We start from the raw sequence: 23,297 nt of genomic DNA, 5'->3' as shown, positions 1-23,297 counted from the left end.
CGTGGGGGAAAAATCAGCTCCTTTGGGTTTTCGGGACAGCTATAATATCCACACAAACAAAATCAAAACTACTTGGACATACTAGGTAGCTAAATGTTAAACACAGGAAATTCCAAAGAAGAAGTTGGTTTATGAAATTTCTACTTATATTACATCCTTTTCTTGTTATACTTGTCAAGAATCTTAATATTTAAATAGTTATCCACATGAGGTCAACATACCTTAGCTGAATTTGGAATCAGATTAATTAGATTGCCAAGAATAATTTCTGCAAAGTGGTCAAACTTTGAGCCTAGCTGTCGAGACATAAAAGCTATTGTGCAGCACGCTTCTCTCACAACCTGTGACCTGTAACATTCATAATGATGTTATAGTAAGATATCATTTCTAACACATAATTAAAGCATAGCTTGCACAGGATAGAGTAGCATGGAGAGCTGCATCAAACCAGTCTCAGAACTGAAGACCACAACAACAACAACAACAACAATTAAAGCATTTGCAGGATCTCAAACCTGTAGTAGCAATGTTTAAATATTGAAATGTGTGATATATTTCTACTGACATGTAATAACAGACTGTGTATTGTACCAAAAACATATTGGTACAACAAACTAGGACTGCACAGTCTGTGACATAATTCCTAAATACATGTGAAGGATTGAGTTCCTCTTGACACAAATGGCGTCTTGTACACCAAAAAAATTTCTGAATCTATGCTGAACACAGACTGTACAGATACTTAACAGTTCCTATCTTGTTAATAAAAATTCATGAAATTTAGAAAACTGTAACTGCCGTTTTTTACTATGACCTCTTTCTCTGAGATTCCCTGAAGCAGGCCAAATACAATGTACAGGTTTCAAATAATACCAGTCCATATTATCATGCCAGTAATGCTACTGCACATTCGCACAAGTAGGAAAGCCATGTAATTAACACATTTACCTTAGCACTTATATTTTAAAATATTGAAGGAAGAGAATACTTAAATAAATCAATTATGTGCAATTTTTAATAATAATAATAATAATAATAATAATAATAATAATAACTGTCTTCATGTAACTCATTGAAGTCATTTCTATTTAAAATTAAATTACTAGAAAGAATGTGCTGAACACATGTTGATTAACTATAAATCGGTCATTTCTCACCTATCACCACCTGGATATAATCATGACATACAGGATATACAATTTGTCAATTTTACCGGGTATGCTATTTGTTAATTTTACCGGATCTAATTTGTCAATTTTGCATGCATAATACATCTACAATCCATTTCAGTGCATAAGGAACTATACATCTTAGATCCATTCTTCTAATTTCTAATAGTGTTCTTATTTCATCTCACTTGGTTTTCATGCAGTGCATAAACCAAGAGAGTGCACTCTAATTTGTCAACTACCAAGGCCTAGCTCTAATTTCTTCATTTTCTTGAAACAAATAGATGCTGACGTCCTTCAGAGATTTTAGTATGCTTTAACCAAAACACTTCCCTAGTACTTATTAGGAACATTGTCTCCAAAATGCCAATTTTTTTGACATTATTATTATTATTATTATTATTATTATTTTTTTTTCATTCAGGCCCACACGGAGACATGTTGGATGGCACCTAAGAGCCGGCGCTCAGCAGATGCTACCAAGTGGCAGCTGCACCAGATGCAAAAATCGTCAACGTACAATGCCAAGCAGAGGCCCAACAGAGATTACAAGTGCATTGATGGCTATGAGGAAGAGTGTGACACTTAGCACAGAACCTTGTGGAATACCATTCTCCAGACTGTGAGGGGCACTGTGTAAAGTGCCAACTCGAACTCTGAAGAGCTGGTGCGAGAAAAATTCACAGATAAAAATCAGAAGGGGCCCACGGAAGCCACAGTCATGGAGGGTAACTAAAATGTGATGGCACCAAGCCATGCTGTATGCCTTATATAGGTCAAAGTAACCGCGACAAGGTGCTGGTGGTTAGTAAAAGCCTGTCGGATGGTTGTTTCCAATCTGAGTAAATGGTCAGTTGGAGATCGTCCTGCACGAAAGCCACACTGATATGGGAACAAAAGGCCCTGAGATTCGAGTACCCAAGATAATCTGAAGCTAACTATCTTCTCAAGCCATTTACATTTGTCAGACGTTGGCTTCTTCCTGGGCTTAAGGACAGGGATAACAGTACAGTCTCATCATTGTGACAGAAAAACACCCGTGAGCCAAATGCAGTTGAAGATCTTCAGGAGATGTTGCCTCTGGGGAGCGTCCAAGTGTTGGATGATCTGGTTGTGGATGGAATCCGGCCCTGGGGCCATGTCTTGTGAAGAGGTAAGAGCCTGCAAGAATACCCATTCAGTGAAGGGTTCATTATAGGGCTCAGCGTAGTGCAGGATGGAACATAGGTGGGTCTGTTAAAACTCTAAATTTCTGCCGGAGAGAGGTAGCAGGATGGGAAGAGGACACCGGTGCCATCGCAAAGTGTGTCGCGAGCTGTTCTGCAAGGAACAATGGATCAGTGCACAGAACACCTTGGAGGTTAAGACCTTGGACAGCTGACAGTCGCTAGCCGCCCTGAAGGCTACGGAGCTTTGACCAAACCTGTGATGAAGAGGCATACATCCCCAAGGAGGAAACACAGCGCTCCCAGCATTCCTTTTCACTCTGCTTAATAAGGTAACGAGCCTTAGCATGGAGACACTTAAAAGTGAGAAGGTCGGTCTGTGAAAGGTGTCGTTTTAATTGCTGCAGCGCCTGTCGGTGGTCCTGGACAGCGACTGCGACACTTTTAGTCCACCACGGTACCGGTCGACAACGAGGGGGACCTGTGGATAGGGTGTCAGCAGTGCCAGTAGCACAAAGATAATGGCAGAGATGCCTTGCACGACTGCACCAATGGAATTCAAGAGGGAGGTGTCGAAGTGCACAGCAGACATATATAAAAGCCAATTGGCCCTGTAGAATGCCCAACATGGGGGCCTGTCTGCCTGACGGCAGCAGGGGAACAATAGAATCACCAGAAAAAGTGGTCACTGTCACAAAGGTCACCATGGGATGACCAATGTAGGGAAGCCACGAGAGCATAGGAGGAGATGACGAGATTGATAGCAATAAAGGTGCCATGAGCTGCACTGAAGGGGAACTGTCATTGAGGGGAGACACAAATAGAGGTCCATAATAAGCTGATCAATTAAGAGACCCTACCCATTGAAGTGCCCCCCCCCCCCCCCCCCCCACAGTGGATTGAAGTCAAAGAGGAGAAACATAGGCAGTTGCTGGAGTAAGGCAGACAGTTCAATGTAAGGAAGTGATCTACCTGGAGGGGGGTCCGGTCCGGCACACAGTTTTAACCTGCCAGGAAGTTTCATATCAGTGCACACTCCGCTGCAGAGTGAAAATCTCATTCTGGAAACATCACCCAAGCTGTGGCTAAGCCATGTCTCCACAATATTCTTTCTTCCAGGAGTGCTAGTTCTGCAAGGTTTGCAGGAGAGCTTCTGTGAAGTTTGGAAAGTAGGAGACGAGGTACTGGCAGAAGTAAAGCCGTGAGGATGGGGCGTGAGTCGTGCTTGGGTAACTCAGTTGGCAGAGCACTTGCCAGCGAAAGGCAAAGGACCCAAGTTCGAGTCTCGGTCCGGCACACAGTTTTAACCTGCCAGGAAGTTTCATATCAGCGCACACACTGCTGTAGAGTGAAAATCTCATTCTGGCATTCTTTATAGTCATTTTTTTTTTCTTTCTCACTGGACCACACAACATCCATGAAGACTCTTTCAGTGCCAAAGGCACACTTTATTTTTCTGCTTTCTTAACTGTTAATATTGAATGTATGTCTAGTTACTGCAATATTTACACTAGCAGTATTATCACTGTTACTGCGTATCATCACAAGCTTTTCTACGTTTTTATTTCATCATATACACTTTGTCTACTTTGTTTCCCAAAGATGATTAGGGTTCAACATCCCATCAGTGGCAAGGTTAGTAAAAATGGTGCACAACTTTGGATAGGGTTTAGACAGCAAAAGAAATCAGAAGTGTCCATTTCAAAATACCCAGTTCGGCATGTGCCTCCAGAAATTAGTAGTGCCCATATCAAAAGACCCATTCTGGCATTTGCATTAAGTGATTTTGGGAAATTTGCCATGGCTGTTTCAATAAAATTATTCCAGTACTCAAATGATTCAGGAACCAAGAACAACCTAAATCTGAATGGTTGGTTGGGGATTTGAATCCTGCTCTTTCCACATGCAAGTTCTATGCCTTAAGGACCGAGTCCCATGGCTCAGTGTGTTTCAATGTTTGTGCTTTACATTCCCCTATCTACTCTCCCTATTCAATAAACTCCAACATTTCATTAACAATCCAATACCTCTCAATAATTCATTCACATGTTCAGTAATATGGCCGAAAGGCCCAAATACACTAACAAAATTATCACAGCAATAAGGTAGCCATGAACAGCTTCATTCATGAAATGTGTGTGTCACACGATTTCTGATACACAATTTTGTTGAAGCACTGATTAACTGAGCAACCAAAAACTATTAATATCACTCTCACAATTCCACGCAGAATCATTAACAGTTCTCTTGTTTATCAAAAAAAGACATCTCAGAGCTTGAGAGAAACCTGCACTACAGAGAGAAATTTAAAAAGAACAAAGTTTAAGTACTAACCTCAGATCTTTCAAAACTCCTAAAAATGGTGTCTCCATTAAACGTAAGTGTTTGAAAAATTCCTCATGCTTAGCAGCTCGAGCCATTACAACAGATCGTAGTTTTTTCAACTGAAATACACAAAAGTTTTTACTTATTTTAAGAAATCAATTTTATTAACACTTATAATCCTAATCATCACATTACTAACCGCCTCAACACGTTTTGACCAATCATTATTTGGATCATTAATGATGTCAGTTATTTTGGTCAGCGCTTTTTCCAATTCTCGCACAGTGAAAATTTTGGCTGGTTGAACTTCCTCAAAAACTTTCACAAAATGCTCCTCGTCAAGGGCTCCTGCTGATGCTGTAATTGTGTAAAAAAGATTTAGTTAGTATCTCTAATCCATTTAAATTTTGAATAGGGCCTGTGCCACAGGTATACCCTCTGATAAATATCACTGCTGATTTCAAACACTGGAAAATCCAGGGTCGAATATTAACAATATAAGGAACAGATAGATTGCTACTCACTATAAACATGACATGTTGAGTAGTTACACACAGGCACGACAAACAGACCCTTACACTTTAGCTTTTGGCTAAAGCCTTCTTCAGATAAGGAACACACACATACACACTCAATAACCAGTACAGGCTGGTCTCTGCATGCCATAGATGGTGGCCATGTATGCATGAGGTGTGCTTGCTTGTGTGAATGAATGTGTGTGTATGTGTGTGTGTGTGTGTGTGTGTGTGTGTGTGTGTGTGTGTGTGTGTGTGTGTGTTTTTCCTATTCTGATGAAGGCTTTGGCCGAAAGCTAATGCGTAAGTGTCCTTTCATTGTGCCTGTCTATAACTCAATGCATCATCTTTACGGTCAGTAGCAATCTATCTTTTCCTTATACCACTGCTCATTTTTCTCTTTAACATAATTATTGTGAGCCATATCATTACAAAACATCATGAATATCTTCTCATTTGCTCTCTCTTCAGTAATGTATATAACTTCCATCATCAAACTACATGACTAAATTGGACTAAAAGCTTAAGTTTAATGCTATGTGATATGTGAACTCTGTGGAAGTAGCTTTCTTTTATAAGCTGCCAATTTTGTTATATCATGGATCCCTAAGCATGAAGAGTTAATTTGTCTTCAACTATGGCTGAACACTCCAGCCTCAGTACAACATGACAGCATTAACCCTCCATGCATTTCCATCTGCATGACTAAACATTATTTAGAGATGATATATTTTTGGCATTGTGTTTTATATATAAAAAGAAAGATGATGAGACTTACCAAACAAAAGCGCTGGCAGGTTGATAGACACACAAACAAACACAAACATACACACAAAATTCTAGCTTTCGCAACCAACGATTGCCTTGTCAGGAAAGAGGGAAGGAGAAGGAAAGACAAAAGGATATGGGTTTTAAGGGAGAGGGTAAGGAGCCATTCCAATCCCGGGAGCGGAAAGACTTACCTTAGGGGGAAAAAAGGACAGGTATACACTCGCACACACACACATATCCATCCACACATACACAGACACAAGCAGACATATATATATATATATATATATATATATATATATATATATATATATGTGTGTGTGTGTGTGTGTGTGTGTGTGTGTGTGTGTGTGTGTGTGTGTGTGTGTGTGTGTGTGTGTATGCTACTCTTGATGTTCACAAAAATCTGTGCTGGATAACTGTCTCTAATCAAAACTGGTCGCACCATCAAAAAATTGAAAATCAACTTGAAGTGTTACATGATGTCATTTTTACCACTGCTGTGGAACCCAGTCAACATAAAATACCACAAATAACTGTTGTATTGTCCAATATTGACAGATACAGTATTCCCAAACTCTTGTGTTGTCATTGCTCAAGGTATGACCCAAGCCATGAGGGAGTCTCATAAAAAGTATTATAATAAATAAAGAGATACCTGTAAGACATATTACTGTAAAATATGAGCTAAATCACATACCTTTTTTACTGCCTTGAGTTCCTGATGAAGAAAATCGGGACATATCTCTTGAAGCATTTGTTAACATGCATTGCAGAACAAAAACTGTGTTAAGAATGTGAGTAATGGACACAACATACATGCAAAATTGTGAAAGGGATTAATTACGGTGCAGTCATTTTACAAATATTGAAGATACGTACAAAGCATTCATGAGACAAGCACACAAGCAAGTACACAGACATAGGAAGTGGATAATATATGCTCTATTATTTGGCAGGTCTATCCATATGTGGCAGTCAAATGAAAATGAGACAGATGGAAAGTAGTAAGTAATTTCTTTATTATTTCAAAAGTAATCACTGTAACATTTAATACTTTTATCCCACTGTCTGACAAGATGGTCAATGCTTTTGTGGAAAAATGTCTGCAGTTTCCCACGGAACAATTTTTGTACCCAGGCATTGCACTGTTACGTCTGAAGCAACTTGATAGCCACGAATGTCTTCTTCATGGTTTCAAAAGTATGGAAATTGGTTGGGGAGACGTTGGGATTGTATGGAGGATGTGTATGAACTTCCCAGTGAAATTTCTGCAGTATAGTCAAAACAAACTTGGCAAAACATTGGTGGACATTACCCTGCAACACATCCATGCCCTCCATCAACATTATTAGGCATTTGGACTCGATAGCCTGATTCACGTTTTTGCAAAGTGTCCATTTACCACGGTAGGAGGGCATTCACATGTTTCCACTTTTGGTTCTGACACTCTCTAGCTCAAAATAATGACATGTTTCACCACCTCTGACAGTATGGGACAGGACACAATATTCTTCACTGTGATACTGTTCCAAGTGCTGCAGTGATATAGGCATTCTGTTCAACTTCTGCTACTCTGTTAGGCTGTGGGGAACCAGCTGCACACAGATTTTCCAGAACTTCAGATGCTCTGTCATGATGGTGTGAGCAGTACTGTGACTGATGCCCAAGACGAGGCAAATATCTAACACCCTCTGGCATTGGTTATTTGTGACGGAACACCCACTGCAGTAATGATATGATGAGCCAGTCCTGGAAGACTGCTATTTTTCAATGACACCCAACCTCCGCCAAAGTGTTTATTCAATGCAATCACACGTGCACATGACGTGCTGTGTTTGTCATATACAGCACTCATTCAGGCATGAACTTCCCTTCCTGACAATCCTTCTGCAGTAAAAAACTGCACCTTGCTGTTCCTCTCGCCCAGAATCCATAGTAAAGTCAAACACACATTCAATTCATTGGCCTCACGTCAACCATGTTTAACAGACAAATGGCACAGAGGTGAGAATCACCCTGTTCTTTCCTGACTGCCAATGGAGGGCACTTCCACGCACACAGCTACCTGCACTACCAATGTGCACACTATGTTCATTTTGATTTGACTTCCCCTTATATATGAAGCAATAATGAGTAATCAGCAATGTGAAACAGATGGATTGTTGGGTAGTCTTCAAGGGTATAATGTCTGTAGACTTAAAGGCAGGAAAGAATGGTTGATTGCATTAGAAGTAATAGCCCTTTAAATTGTTACTAGCCATTATTAATGTGTTCAAGATTTTTGCAGGGATCTATGGTTAAGCAAAGGATCTTCATACTTGTCAGCACCACCCACATTCCAATGCATAAGAGTGATTTCAGTAAAACCATACCATGATACTCAAAGAAATTAATAATTTTTGCCTACACGTCACGTTCTGCATGAATGCAGAAAAAATAATATGAACTGATGATTTATTTAACTAATATTTTATATTTTCAAGGGTAAGATTGCTTTTATAACTATAATATGCACAGGAATGCATTATAAACAAATACAGAAGCAGGCCACATTTAAATATGAGCATTAGTCTTCAGAAAGATGACAATGTTTGCAGGCTGTTTTTAATAAGCTAATTAATCACCCACTGAAGACTTAAAAAAAAAAACATCAGGGATCAAACTAAATAGCAAACATAAAATAGTTAAAGCAATATTCAGTATCTTGCATTCTGCAGTATAAACTGCCCTCAAGTACTTATTTTATCTGTATTGCCACAAAACAATATTTTTCCTCATCTGTTATTGGAACAGACACATACTCAAAACTAAAGGTATAAACATACCTTTTAAAAGGGCTAACAAACCAACATTTTTCAGTTAAGTTTACCAGAGCATGAGCAGAGTACACTTTTGGCTGCTGTTAATCAGTGGTAACAGATTACACTGATATTTATTGAACCTGTGACTGTTTCTAGAATAAATAACATAGTAAAGACAGCAACCAGTCAGTAGATAATGATCATTTCACTTTGAAAAACCAGTTTCAAATGCTTCACTTATCTTCAGTGGATTATACGGTTTATCTCACATTTGTAGCAACTTTGGAAAGCACTGAAATGGTCTGGGGAGACATGCCTCCAAGGTAAAGTACATAAAATTGAAGCACATGTTTAAGGCAAAATCTTGGCTCCACTAAATCTACATCTGTACTCTGCAAGCCATCATATGGTGCAGGGTGCATGGTGAAGCATACCTTATATCACTGCTAGGCATTTCCCTTTCTGTTCCACTCACAACAGAGCAAAAGAAAAACGGCTGTCTACATGCCTCCATATGAGCCCTATTTTCTCTATCTTCTATTTGTGGTCCCTATGTGAAATGTATGCTGTCAGCAGTACACTCATTCTGCTGTCAGCCACAAATGCCAGTTACCTGAATTTTGTCAACAGTGTCTCACAAAAAGAGTGTTGTTCTCCCTTTAATGTCTTTCTTTAATCCTACCTGGTAGCAGCTCCCTAACACCTGACTACTATTCCAGAAAGAACTGCACAAGTGTTCTGCATGCTCTCTCTTCCACAGATAAGCTACACTTTCCTAAATTCTCCAAATAAACTAAGCCATTCACCTTCTCTACAACTGACCTTACATGATACGTCCATTTCAAGACGCTTTGCAACATTACATCTACATATTTAAACAACATGACTGTGTCAAGCAACACACCATTAATACTGTATTCTAACATTACAGGATGTTTTTCTTACTCATCTGCACTCATTTACAGTCTTCCATGTGTCAAGCAAGCTACCACACATTACACTAAACAGAAATTCTGTCTCTCGCTACAGCCACTCAATAATGATCCTTTCCCATATGCTACAATGTCATTAGCAGTCACAGATTGTTGCTCACCCTATCAATTGTAGTGTGTGTGTGTGTGTGTGTGTGTGTGTGTGTGTGTGTGTGTGTGTGTGTGTGTGTGTGTGTGTGTGTCCTTGGAGATCTTGAGGGAGAAGGGTTGAGAGCATTCTCACTGTCCCTGGCAGCATGATGTCAAAATGGACATAAAAATGACGCTGAAACTAATATAAAATATGATGAAACTGACATAAAACATGATGATGAAACTGCTGACACAAAAAGATTTCATATCATCAACATCTTGTACCCCACAACTTATTCAATTCTAAAAGGAAGAATAACACACAACATCGTTATGCACACCTTTGGACAGCGTATTATGGACAGATGAACAGTGAAGCACTGAGACATCTACTAGGCAGACCTCAAAACCCAACTTTTCAAGAGACATAAATTTTATAAATATGTTGCAATAGTTCATGTACTGTAATGTGTTAATATTAACAGGGGAATGATAAGGACGAAAGTTCAAGACAGGCAGCAGTTTAAGCAAGCTACGAGGGTGGTTTGAAATGTTCTCGGAACAGAATAGAAAAAAAGTACTTTTATCACTGAAACTTTTATTTTTATTTTTCAATGTAGTCTCCTTGTACATTAATGCACTTGGTCCAATGATGTTCCAGAGCCTTAATCCCATAACGAAAATTAGTTTCCTCCAGGCCTGTGAAATAGTTGTCAACTCCGGCTATCAATTCTTCGTTTGAAGTTAATCTACCAAAAAAAAAATTCAGTTTTGGGAAGAGATGGAAGTCTGATGGAGTGATATCAGGTGAATAAGGTAAGTGTGGCTCATATTCATACCTTAGTTCGTGTAATTCTGCCATGGTGACAACACGTGTACAGGCGCACATTGTCTTGATGGAAGATAACTCTCTTCCTTACTAAACCAGGTCTTTTTTTGCATATATTTTGTTGCAATTTGTGCAGGAGGTTAACATAATATTCTCCAGTAATTGTTTGCCCAGTAAGGAGATAACCTACAAACAGAATCCCCTTAGCATCCCAGAACACTGACACTATGTTCTTTCCTGCTGAAGGAATTGTCCTTGCTTTCTTTGGTGGCGGAGGATCGGCATGTTTCCACTGCTTTGACTGTTGTTTTGTGTCTGGGGTATAGTAGTGCACCCAAGCTTCATCTGTGATCACAAACTGGCACAAAAATTCTTGTTTGTTTCTCCTAAAATGGGCCAAACATTGTTCCGATATGTCCATTCTCATGATTTTTTGATCCAGCGTCAAGAGTCATGACACCAATCTTCCAGATAATTTTTTTTTTCATTTCTAATTCTTCAGTTAAAATGTGATATACCCCTTCAGATGACATCTGGAAAGCATGAACAATATCATGTACTTTTAATCGACAATCCTCCATGACCATTTTATGCACTTTTGCAATAACTTGTGGAGTAGTGACACATCTCGCTGACCACTGCACAGATCATCATCTAAGCTCTCCCGACCAAATTTAAATTCATTTGTTCACATGGTAACAGTTGAATATGAAGGATCCGAGTCCCCCAATGTATTCTGGAAATCAGCATGAATGTCCTTTGCTTTCATGCCTTTCTTTACGAAGTACTTAATCACTGCTCGAATCTCGATCTTTTCCATCTTCGCAAATCACTACGCGGGAACAACAACAGAGCCACGTCACCACCACAGCGCTCTTCCAAGAGCACTGACGTGGCCTGTGTTTACAGGCAACAGACCAATGAATATCATGTGAACAACTCGTTGCGCTAACGCTGACCTCTCGTGGTGATTCTGAAAACTTTTCAAACCACCCTCGTGTATTATAACAACAAGTGACAATATTATAGCAACAAGTGACAAGGGTACTTCATCAAGCAAAGATATATCTGATTTGGTTAAGCTTACCATATTAATGTGTGATGTCAGTATAAAGCTAGTGTCTTAGTGACTGCTGGGTAAGAAGAATTTTTTTTTTTTTTTTTTTTTTTTTTTTTTTTTTTTTTTTTTTTTATGTATAGCTGCATGCAGTTAAAAATAGTAAGAACTGTGGCTGTTGCACATGGAAGCTGAAGGAACTGGACATCACCTGGAAATGGTTGGAAACTGCATTGGTCACAGTCTGAAGACTTTTGGCTGCTGCCCTGAACTGCAGTAGCATTGAAGCATCAGCAGAGAAAGATGTGTTGCCTTTGGCGTCTCTAGCAACACCTGGGATCTTTGATGTTGTAATGCCTTCCAATACACCTGACCTGATTGGTTCACACTCACCTAAGTGTGAATGGCAAATAGTGGCAAGGCTGCGTATTCCTGGACAGAAGGCAAAAGTGGGTAGTAGCAATACGGTTGTCTCCTTATGCCTTTAAAAACAGATGTGAAGCCTCGCTCACTAGTGAGAGAACAATTGGGACTGAGTCTGATCTCTCTGAAGATTCTAGACAGGTACAGAGGATGAATTTGCCAGGTATTGGGGACTCAAACATTAAGCATGTGATGGAACCCCTCAAGCAAAAAGGAGGCAGGTTGAGAAGGGAGACCAGTGTTGATTGGGGGGGGGGGGGGGGCGGGGGGGGGGGGGGGTTTCTTGTCCAAGATGTGAAGGAGGCCCAGCCAGCAGCTACTGAGAGAGGAACTCATTCACGTTACCAAAATGCACACAAGTATAGGCCTGTATCACAGATTTTAACCTGTTGTAGAATTTTGAAACAGGTTTTATTCTTGTATATTATGATCTTGCCAGAGACCAAAATATCCTTCAAGCCATGATTTCAAGAAACCCAGCTCACATCATTCATCTACAAGACTCAGAAACCTGTAAACTACTGGCACCCACATTGACAAAGTGTTTCTCGAGCTCCAGAAGGCATACATTACAGTTCTGTACTGTCAGTCAATAAACAGCATATGGAACAAGGATCATCTTTGTTATTGAACTGAAGAGTTCCTAGCAAATAAAACACAGCACAGTCACGCTACAGCAATATGAGAACACAAAAAGAAATCTGTAATATAACACATACAGAACATTCAATGAAAGAATGTCTACTATCAAGATAATACTAAGAAAGAATAATCAAAAACAATATGTTTCATGAAATATGTAACATGATGTACATAAGAACAATAAGTACAGATTACTCTTCAATTATGTTACATGCATGGTTTATCAGCCAAACAACTCTGCAGACATTATAGGGCGCCAGAAAGCCATAGGTTAAGTCATCTATTTCTGAATCTCCACTTCTACTTTATTTACTGCCTACTCATTTGACCACTATATGCTCATGCAGATTTCAGAGAGATCTGGTACCAATCCACCCACCCATTCGCCAAATGTATTTATTTCCTTACCCCCATTTTTCTTCTGGTTCTGCCTGGAAGTGACAGATTACTGAAGGACTGTAGCCCTCTTTTTTATGTGGTGAGCAATACCAATCATGTACCCTAAGGATACAGTTATAGGAGTTTGAACCCACTAATGTCATTAAATGGGCAGACACAAGCACTTCAATTGAATTTCACACATTGTAAAACCAAGCAACAAAATAAAATGCGAAAATACTCACCACCCTTGCATAATGGAATTGCACAGAAACTGTAATAATTTAAATCCATAGTTTACATTCTTTCATGCAGTCTGAATTTCATAAACTTAATGAGAATTAACATAATTACATAATACTGTACTGCGTTATGCAGCTGTAAGCAGCTTATATTCCTGACCTGCCAGGAAAATCTACAATAAGTTCTTCCTGGAGCAGTCAACACACGTCAAAACATGCAACACAACATTCTTATTGTTTAAGTATCAAATTTATGCTGCATAATTTTTAAGCTACTTTTTTTTTAAAGCCAAACTCATGTATTTCTTTTTAATCCAATAACTTGTCCCACTTCTGTAGCATTAATTTATTTTGACTGCTGTTTTCTTTGATACTCATGCACCAAACATTTTCCCTTCCCTCACTAACCTGGCTTGTGTATTTGTTGCAGTATAAAGTCTTAAGTCATAAACCTAACATCAGTATGAGCCATGTGACAACTACTTGGTGGACAATGATGTCTACTGGACTTTTGCATACACTACAGTCTTACGTAATATTCATGCTCATGCATGTTTTCTAACGATATTTGCACACCTTCCATTTGGTCATTGCCTCAGTCATTTTCTTACCACTTGTAAATCTTCAAATAGTTTTCTTGCTACATATGTTTGCCTGAATACATGTCCCATCCAATCCCATTTCAATTTCATTACTGTCATTATCACATCTTTCACTTCCGTCTGCCCTCTGATAAATTTTGTTTTTCTCTCTCTTCCAGTAGTCCCCGAAAAGCATATCTCCATTATTTGTCAAGCAACCCTCAATTTTTGAATTTTTTTCATTTAAAGTGCTTGTCTCTCTACTGAAGTCACAACTGGTAATATTATATTATGAACTTTCAATATTGAATAAACCAGAAACTTTATTTTGAAAACTGTTTATTTACCAAAAACACTCACGGCCAGTTCTACTCTTCTGCTTTATTTCTACTGCTGTCCATCTTTAAGTGCTCTAATTACAACCATTCATCAACTGGTTCTGTGACTCCTCTGTTTGTGTGCACATTTTTCTTCTTGATTTGATGACTATACTTCATTATAGCCTTATAAAAACAGACCAAGTAGACTGACTTTTGGACTTGTTCTATTCACTGATGAATCTTATATGCACTAGAGGCAAATAGCATAAAGTCATCAGTGGAAAAAAAAGGAGGAGGAGGAGGAGGAGGAGGAGGAGGAGGAGAAGGAGGAGGAGGAGGAGGAGGAGGTGGTGGTGGTGGTGGTGGTGGTTCATGGACCTTCCATTCACATGCAGTCCTTAACCTCAACTATATATATAACTAAAATAGTTAATATAGATAGTAGTTATTATCATAGAGGGAGGTGGAAGCAACTGCTGACAAATGAAAGTTGAGACAACAATGTGCAAATTACAGAAGAAGGGACATGATGCTGAATCAGGCAGGATTCAAGTATCTACCACAAAGCAGAACAAATTAAATGCACCCAACAAATATTTAACTGGTGATATAGACCAGCACCAGCACCACCAAGAATTAGGCCTTTCAGCCTATTTTGTCTCAGAATTGTTCATGCCACCATTTGGGGACATTTAACGCTCCTCTTGCCAGTTGGGTTATACTGCATTGCAGCTTCAGTTAGCCTATCATTAAACATATGTTGGACATGGTCATTCCGTCTTCTTTCTTTCTTTTTTTCCCATGTGTTCAATGTTTAGTTCTTGTCTAATATCGGTATTTATTTTATGGTCCAACAATGAATATACCACTACAAAGTGAAGGACCTTCCTGTCTGATGATTCGTTTCGATGTAATTGATCAGATGTTAGGATCCAACATTCACTACCATACAGCAGCAAAGGCAACACTATTACTTTGTATGGTTTAATTAGTGTTTCTTTCTGTATGTTATGTTGTAATGTAGATTGTATAGTTCCAAAGAATTGTCTCAATCTGGCCAATTTTAGCTCTGCATCATATGGATACAACAACATGGTACAGATAAACATCAAGTGGTAATAAGTACAGCAATCAGTCACAAATAATGTTTATTGCAAATCCAGATTTTGATCACCGTGTGGCCATCTTCAGTGTTTAAACACATACAAAAAACCCATTACAATAAGGTGACATGCATCCTTTAGTATATGTTCAGTTGTATAAGTTTTACTTGTGAGTTAATAATAAAATACATAACAGCAGATATCACTTAAAACATTACAACCATTTATACATAAACACAGTCCCAACTGGACTATCAATGTCAAAGACTGAGTTCACACTGAGGCTGCTGGCTTCCATGTATGTCATATCAGTTTACAGTGTCCTCTACATATGTGATGGATTGCCAAAATATATTAACTAAAAAAAGTCTCTGATGTTTTAAAGTTACACATACATGATAGTGACTGTGTGAGGTGACAGGTGGCATCAGTTAGTGCTGTACATTTTTAGTTACATATAGTTTAAAAATACAGTAAGTCCTATCCAAAATATCTATATTAATAAATTTATTTAAACAGTGTTAAATCCAAAGTGTTGATAACTTACCCATATAATTACATCAACAACATTTATAACAACATAGTGAACAAATGGCAAAAAAAAAATAGTTTCAATGTAGTGGACAACAGTAATAATAAGTGTATTTGTTTACCATACTATGATAAAATTAGCGACAGGATAACCTCGTTTTTAGAAAAAGAAAAGTAAATGTGGAATTTTGTACCACAAGTAAACTGGGTAGTATTTTAAAAACAGTATGGAAAAAAGAAATGTTTTCCATAGATCAGACACCTACAGAAGGGGATGTCCCAACTGCGATGTTTGCTATGTGGGACAAAATGATAAACGGCTTGAAGCCAGCTTTGGCAAACATGTCACATTTTTTTCAAAAGAGGTGGCAGAAAAAATCTAATCTCTCCGCAAGTTTGAAATTTTTAATATCAGGCACTATCTTGTGGGACACTGCTTAACCCTTTAACTGCTCTAGATGTGTTAACGCGCACGCCTTTGTACCTGTCCCTGTGTGCTCTGAACGTGTTTACACGCGCCACCAGTCCTTCTACCTGGCACACGTCCAGAGCACACAGGGACAGGTACAAAGGCGCGCACGTTAGAAGGACCAGTGCAGTTAAATGGTTAATTAGCAGGGGGCCACAAAACGTTTCCATTTTTTGAAATTATTTAAAAATCATTAGATTCAAATACTATGAGACTTCCAACAGACACATTGATCTGGCAGTAACGAACTATTTACGATTAAACTAATCCTAGATTGCACATGAGTACATAGTTTTGGTGGCAAATATATTACCCACAATTATACATGGTGTATCTGGAAGTTTATTAGTTTTAACACCAAACTGCATAAATAATAATGTATTTTTATGTGAAAACTGTGTGAAAGGACATTATAAAACAGAAAAATGTTGGGTCCGTTCGAAATAAAGCTGCTAGTCCAATAGCTTATAACACAATTTTTGTCTAATCTAATTCCTGTAGCTGCACTTAAAATTTGACAAATAAATTTATTAGTGTGTGTCTTCTGGATAAGATTTGCTGTAATTTTAAACTATAAGTAATTGTAAAAATGTACAATGATAACTGATGCCACTGGTTAGTACACACTGTCACCACCATATATGTATAACTGCAAAACATTATACACTGTCAGTACAAAAAAAAACCACACAGTTGCAAATTTCACTTTTTTTATTCACTCAATGACTAGTTTAAGGCCGGGATCCATTTTCAAATCATCATAACATAGTCAAAAATGGTGTTTCCAAAAATGCAAAAACTATGTAAAAAATGTGCAAACACACTGCTCATTTGCATATTTTTGACATAGTTTTTGCATTTTCGGAAGTACTATTTTTGACTATGTTACGATGATTTGAAAGTGAGTTCTGGCCAGAAACTAGTTATCGAGTTATTAAAAAAATTGAGATTTGCAACTTTGGCTGGTTTTTTGTTGCACCAATTAACAGAAGTTCCTGGCCTACAATTATTACAGCATGCTGAAAGTTCGTAAATTGGACACTATTGTTAGTTACAACTGCCAGTTTGTTTTATGTATGTGCATGAGTTTTTAAAAAAGTATAAAATAAGAAATAAAATAACAAAACATGTGATTGTAAAATAAAGTCCATATAGTTTAGCAATGCCATGTAGTGGGCGCTGTAAACTGGTACGAAATAACAAGAAGCCAATGGCCTGTGTGAATTCAACCTTTGACATGGATGGACCAGTTGGGACTAATGTAAAATTTTAACTTGCATCTGCTAATACAAACTTTATTACTGACTCACACTTAACACTTACATAACTGTACACATAATAAGGTACGCATATTACCTTATTTTAACTTGTTCCTTATATGTTCTTTAGCATTGAAGATGGCCACACACTGAATAAAATCTGAATTTGCAGTAAACATTATTTGTAACTGATTGCTGTACTTTTTACCAGCACTGCAGTCAGCAATCCATACAACAGCACTAGGTGTCCTCTGGCTACCCACAACAGCATAATGGAAACATAGACCATGCATGTATTTGTTTGTACTTATTTAAAATGGTTCAGTTAGCTGAAAAACCTGTCAGGTGGGAAATATATGCCATGATTCCTTTCCTGCCTTTGAAAGACAGGTAAGTTGCCAAAATGAATTAGTTTATTAATAATGTTTATGGAGGAAACTTACAGTGTGATTGGCTTGTAAGAAAAGAGGATAAATCATTCAAAGATGGCCATACTAATGGTCATGTTGAGGTGAAAAGTGGGTAACTACCTGTTGCTGCTGCTGTTATTAATTAAGGTAATATACTAATTTATGTAGGTTAGCAACTAACAGTAAGATTGGTAGGGGAAAGTTTGGTAAAGTGGACAGAACAGGAAAAGTGGCCATTGGATATTTACGCTCTGAACAGCACTGCTGCCTGCCAAGAACTGGTCACATTAGTTCAAAAATACACTGCCCTTGTTGTCAGTGAGATTGGCAGAGGAAGTGTGTTCCATTATTTCTGAGTAAAAACTTTTTCGTTTATGAGTTGCCTGAGGTAACATATTCATTTTATCATTCTTACTACCTCACTTGTATGGAGAGTAATAATTTTTAACACTATCAATGTTTAAACAACACCTTTTTGCCTGCAAACATAGTTCCTTGTTATTTATTTCAGTTTGATAAGTTTTCTACCCCAATAGGAGTTGGTTACTCCCAATAAAACACGCATAATACAAATGATAAAACCTGAATCCTTTTATATACAAAGCTCTCAGCCAACATGTCTGTTCTGTTGTATTTGGCCTAACACAAAAGTGCGACTGAAGACAGTCTGCTGCACCCAACTGGTTTTCTTTCGTACACTAGGGCATGAAGATGCCTACAATACGCACCAAGAAATCAGAAAAACAGACCTTGGACTCTGTTGCGATGGCACTGTCCACGATACCCGTTTAGGTATGGAAAACTGGCCATGTGTAATACATGTAGTTCCAACATATTATTTTCTTTTTCACTTGAAAATATTTGGTGCGATACCTTATAATACATAGAGTCAAAATGGGTAGATGGTTAGCTATTAATAACTATGGTTTGGTGAAAATTGAAATTGTCTTTACATGGCCATTTTACCCCCCTCCCCCATGCAGCCCAAGGTGTAGTCCTACGATGTCAATAATGGCTCTTAAGCAAAGCTATTTGATGCCTACTGATAGAGAGGATCTGATACTTTACCTGATAAGACATTTACAGGATAGGCAATTCTGCAAAAATACATCAACCAATGTTTCATATGTAGTGTTACTTCTGACACTATAAATGCTGAGTAACATCAAGACAAATGGCAACTATGGGAGCACTGTAGACTAAATCCACTCCACAGCTGGTTTGGCCAATGAGAGTGAGGGTAAAATGTCAGTACTTGAGTCAAATGTATAGTGTGATGCGAGGCCAAGTAACACACTCTAAAACAAAAACTACGCAGCGTGAAGCAATTATCCAAATTGGACAGAAATCGTTAGGTGTGATGCACACGTACAGACACAAACAATTACAATTTCAGAATAATTGGGCGAGTTATTCAAGATAAAGAGCTACACAAACTGAGAAAGTTGATAGCTTGTTGGTCCACTTCTGGCCCTTATGCAAGCTGTTATTCAGCTTGGCACTGATTGATAGAGTTGTTGGATGTCCTCCTGAGGAATATTGTGCCTAATTCTCTCCAATTGGCACATTAGATTGTCAAAACTGCAAGATGGTTGAAGAGCCATGTCCATAATGCTCCCAATGTTCTGAACTGAGAAGAGATCCAGTGACCTTGCTAGCCAAGGTAGGGTTAGCTAAGCATGAAGACAAGCAGTATAGAAACTCTCTTCAAGTGTGAGTGGGCATTATCTTGCTAAAATGTAAACCTGTCTTACCATGAAAGGCAAATAAACAGGGCATAGAATATAGCCAATGTACCACTGTGCTGTATGGGTGCCATGGATGACAACCGAAGGGGACCTGCTATGAAGAGAAATTGTACTCCAGGCCATCACTCCTGGTTGTCAGACTGCATTGTGGGTGACAGGTTAGTTTCCTACCACTTTCAGAGGTGTCTCCAAGACATGTCTTTGATGATCATCGGGGCTAATTCGAGGTAGGACTCATCACTGAAGACAATTCTACTCCAGTCACTGAAATTCCAGGTTGAAGATGTGTCTGGAGATGTCCCAGACAGCAGTGGGATACCTATCCAACTGCACATGGCCTGTCAACCACATTTTGTTGTCCTTCATACAAGCCATTCTGGGGTTACATTTCGGAGAGATAATGCCTGCCTGCAAACAGTGAGAGTTTCTATAGCTCATCTTCATGCTTAACACACCCTTCCTTGGCCAGCAAGCCCGCCGGATCTCTCCCAACTGAGAATCCTTGGAGCATTGTAGGCAGGACCCTCCAACCAGCTCAAGACTTTAGCAATCTAACGTGTCAATTGCAATGTATACGGTCCAGTCACATTAATGTGAGCACCGACTGAGTTCTACATCACAATGCCATAAACACTAACACACAACTGGTGACAGCACTGGAAGTGGACGGTACATAAAGTGTGTCTGGGGATGCAAAAAACAGCGCACTTTTTCTTGTAATGTGAAAACTGAGTGCTTTATTTGATGTGTGAAAGGGCATGATCATTGGCTTTCATGCCAGGGATGGAAGCATTTCCGAAATGGCTAATACTGTAAACTCTCTGTGTTCCACTGTCGTTAAAGTATACCATACGTGGTAAAATGGCACTATCCAAAACTGGAGTTGAGGCAACCAAAGGATATAGTTGACGGGCGTGAATGACACCTGCATAGATGTGTATGGGTGAACAGATGTGCAACTGATCACCCACCATCTGAAAGCAAACAACCTGCAACAAGGAGGAAGCATTACGGTCTGAGGAATGTTTTCGTGGAATTCCCTGGGTGATCTTGTCATACTGGGAGGCACAATGGGTCAACACAAGTATGCATCTATCTCTGGAAACCATGTCCAGTTTGTTTTTTCTTGGCACGATAGCATTTACCAACAGGACAATGCAATGTGTGACACAGCTCTCAGAGACCATGCACGGTTCCAAGACCACCAGGATGAGGTTACCATCCCCACTCATGCTGTTCATGCCACAGATCCTCAGCCAAGAAACCTACCGCAACTGACCACAGCGCTGTAGAGTTCTCCGTATTCCTGTTGGTAGCTTCCACAATCTCATTGACTCTCTTAGTTCACATCTCGCAGCGGTATGCGCTACAAAAGGTGGTTATTCAGGCTTTTGACAGGTGGTCACATTAATGTGACTTGACAACACAGATCTCATATCAACACTTGTACGACTGTACTGCCTCACTGCACTTGGTTTGCACATTTGGCTATGCACTGGATGGACCAAAGGAGTCATTATTGGTTATAAGGGTACATGCTTACTGTGGGTCATTTGCTTGTGCTCCGTGATGGAACTAGAAATTCTGTATTATACTTTTGCTGGCCTAGTATATCTCAATAAAACTCAATAGTAAGTACACAAAATCCTTCCCCCTTAAACTGGTGCACAGTGGCAGAACTGGTACAAGTAGCAAAGGATTGTGAGTACCCTTAATATTGCCTCAAGGTGACAGTAGGGGAAGTCCAGTACTCAGGAACAACGGGCATTGGGGCCAAACGTTTGGTGGCAATGGGTGGCAAGAACTGATGCAACAACTGTTTGGGGAAATGATTGACCTCCACTGGTTCATCACTTATCGCTGCTGGTTGTGACCTCAACTAGGTGGATCTACAGCACAGGCACTGAGATAGTACGTATGACGAGCTAACGGATTAGTTGAGATACCTTGGCCAGGTTGGTATTGCATGTAACTATACTGTGGTAGTATAGACTTAGGCCAGCTGTAGTGCTGGTCTACTGTAGCTACTCGGTTGGGCCTGACATGGTTGTATCAGGGGTATGTAATCCCTTACTTGTCATAGCCCCAACTGATTTTAGTGTCGCACTAGTCGCTCCTGTCAGGCCACCACCTTGAACATAGGAAACCCTTATAGCCAATAATGACTCCTTTGGTCCATCCAGTGTATAGCCAAATGTGCAAACCAAGTGCAGTGAGGTAGTACAATCATATAAGTGTGGATATGAGCTCTGTGTTTGCTGAGTAAGGTGTCTGACAGCTGTGCCAGGGTAAAATCTCAGCTGTGTGGTGAGGTGTAATGATGAGAAGCAGGTAAGCGTGTCATAGCTTCCTTGGAGGCTACTGTCATTGTCATCAATTTATTAGTGTGGGCTGTAAATATTCAGACCAGTCACTCCACCCTAGAGATAGACACTGATTGAAAAGTGATGATCTGAGGTGTATTGCTGTTACTTTAACAAAAGGGCATAATTTACCAGATGAACTGCAGGTCATTATCTGATACTACGCTGTGCGTCATCCTCTCAACAGTGAACATGGTTGGCAATGCCCCAATTGTAACTACGGCTTCCTTTGATTACATTCCAGGCAATGTATGGAAAATTTAAGAGCATGTCCCCAACAAATAATCACAAAACCAATTTGTACCTGCTCTCATGAATGATTTGGAGTAGAACTGGTGGGAGGAAATTGCCTTGCTGGTGCTGACCAGTTTTTTGTGCATAGTTTGCAGGGCCAGACTGCATGTTCAATATCAACATAAATGTCTGGTCAACATCAATCATGCTTTTCCATTGACTTCATCCTATATATCCCATGGTGCGCCTCATCTAGTATTAGGAGCTTGGTTTGAACCACAACCCAGAATGAGGGTTGTTTGTAATCCAGTGAGGGAAACAAAGTAGTCTGTTGTACAAGATTTGTAACTTTACAAAGGTGCTTCACCCAACTACGGTACACATCATTAGCTACTTCTCTTAGAAGTAGGTCCTGATCTGTCAAATTTGGCACTTGCTGGGCTATTGCCAGAAATTTTTCTAGTGGGTCTCAGATGTTTTCGATAAACTGAAAACAAAGTCATAATCGGGACTAGTGGAAAATGTAATAAGTTGTCAGTATTGGCATATAGAAAAGTACGCCTGTAGTGGACCTCACCGTAGTAACTGCTTAAACCAAGGCCTCCAACTAAGTTATTGTGCTGGTATGTCTGCATCTGGTCCTTACAGCAAAATTAATGTAATAAGGAGTAATTTGGTCCAGAAAAAAAGAAGCGTTAAGTTTTTTTTACATGAGAGCAGACTTCAAACACTTCTGTAATTTTGAAAAAGCTGCCAGGCTATTAGTATACTACATAAATTTAAGCCAATAGGAAGAGTACAAAATATGTGTGGCCCATGGAATGAATTTGCCGTAATTGTTTATTTTACCCAATACCAACCGGAGTTCTTCAAAATTTGGAGTAGAGAGATCAT

The 23,297-nt window shown here is 39.2% G+C and overlaps 1 protein-coding gene across 1 annotated transcript in view; it reads right to left on the bottom strand.

The window, feature by feature from the left end:
• Positions 1–221: 221 nt before the first annotated feature.
• LOC126143528 (CLIP-associating protein 1-A-like) overlaps positions 222–23,297 on the bottom strand; it is a gene marked incomplete at its 3' end in the record, with an annotated part of 85,068 nt that continues 61,992 nt past the window's right edge. The window contains exons 11-13 of the mRNA XM_049915434.1: positions 4,860–5,017; positions 4,670–4,779; positions 222–348 (exon numbers count right to left, since the gene is read on the bottom strand). Coding sequence (XP_049771391.1) covers positions 222–348; positions 4,670–4,779; positions 4,860–5,017 — 395 coding nt within the window. The remainder of the gene's footprint in view (positions 349–4,669; positions 4,780–4,859; positions 5,018–23,297) is intronic.

This window comes from Schistocerca cancellata, unplaced genomic scaffold, assembly GCF_023864275.1.
Source record: "Schistocerca cancellata isolate TAMUIC-IGC-003103 unplaced genomic scaffold, iqSchCanc2.1 HiC_scaffold_822, whole genome shotgun sequence".
Lineage (NCBI taxonomy): Eukaryota > Metazoa > Arthropoda > Insecta > Orthoptera > Acrididae > Schistocerca > Schistocerca cancellata.
The sequence above is the reverse complement of the archived record's forward strand: the minus strand, read 5'-3'. Positions and strand labels throughout refer to the sequence as shown.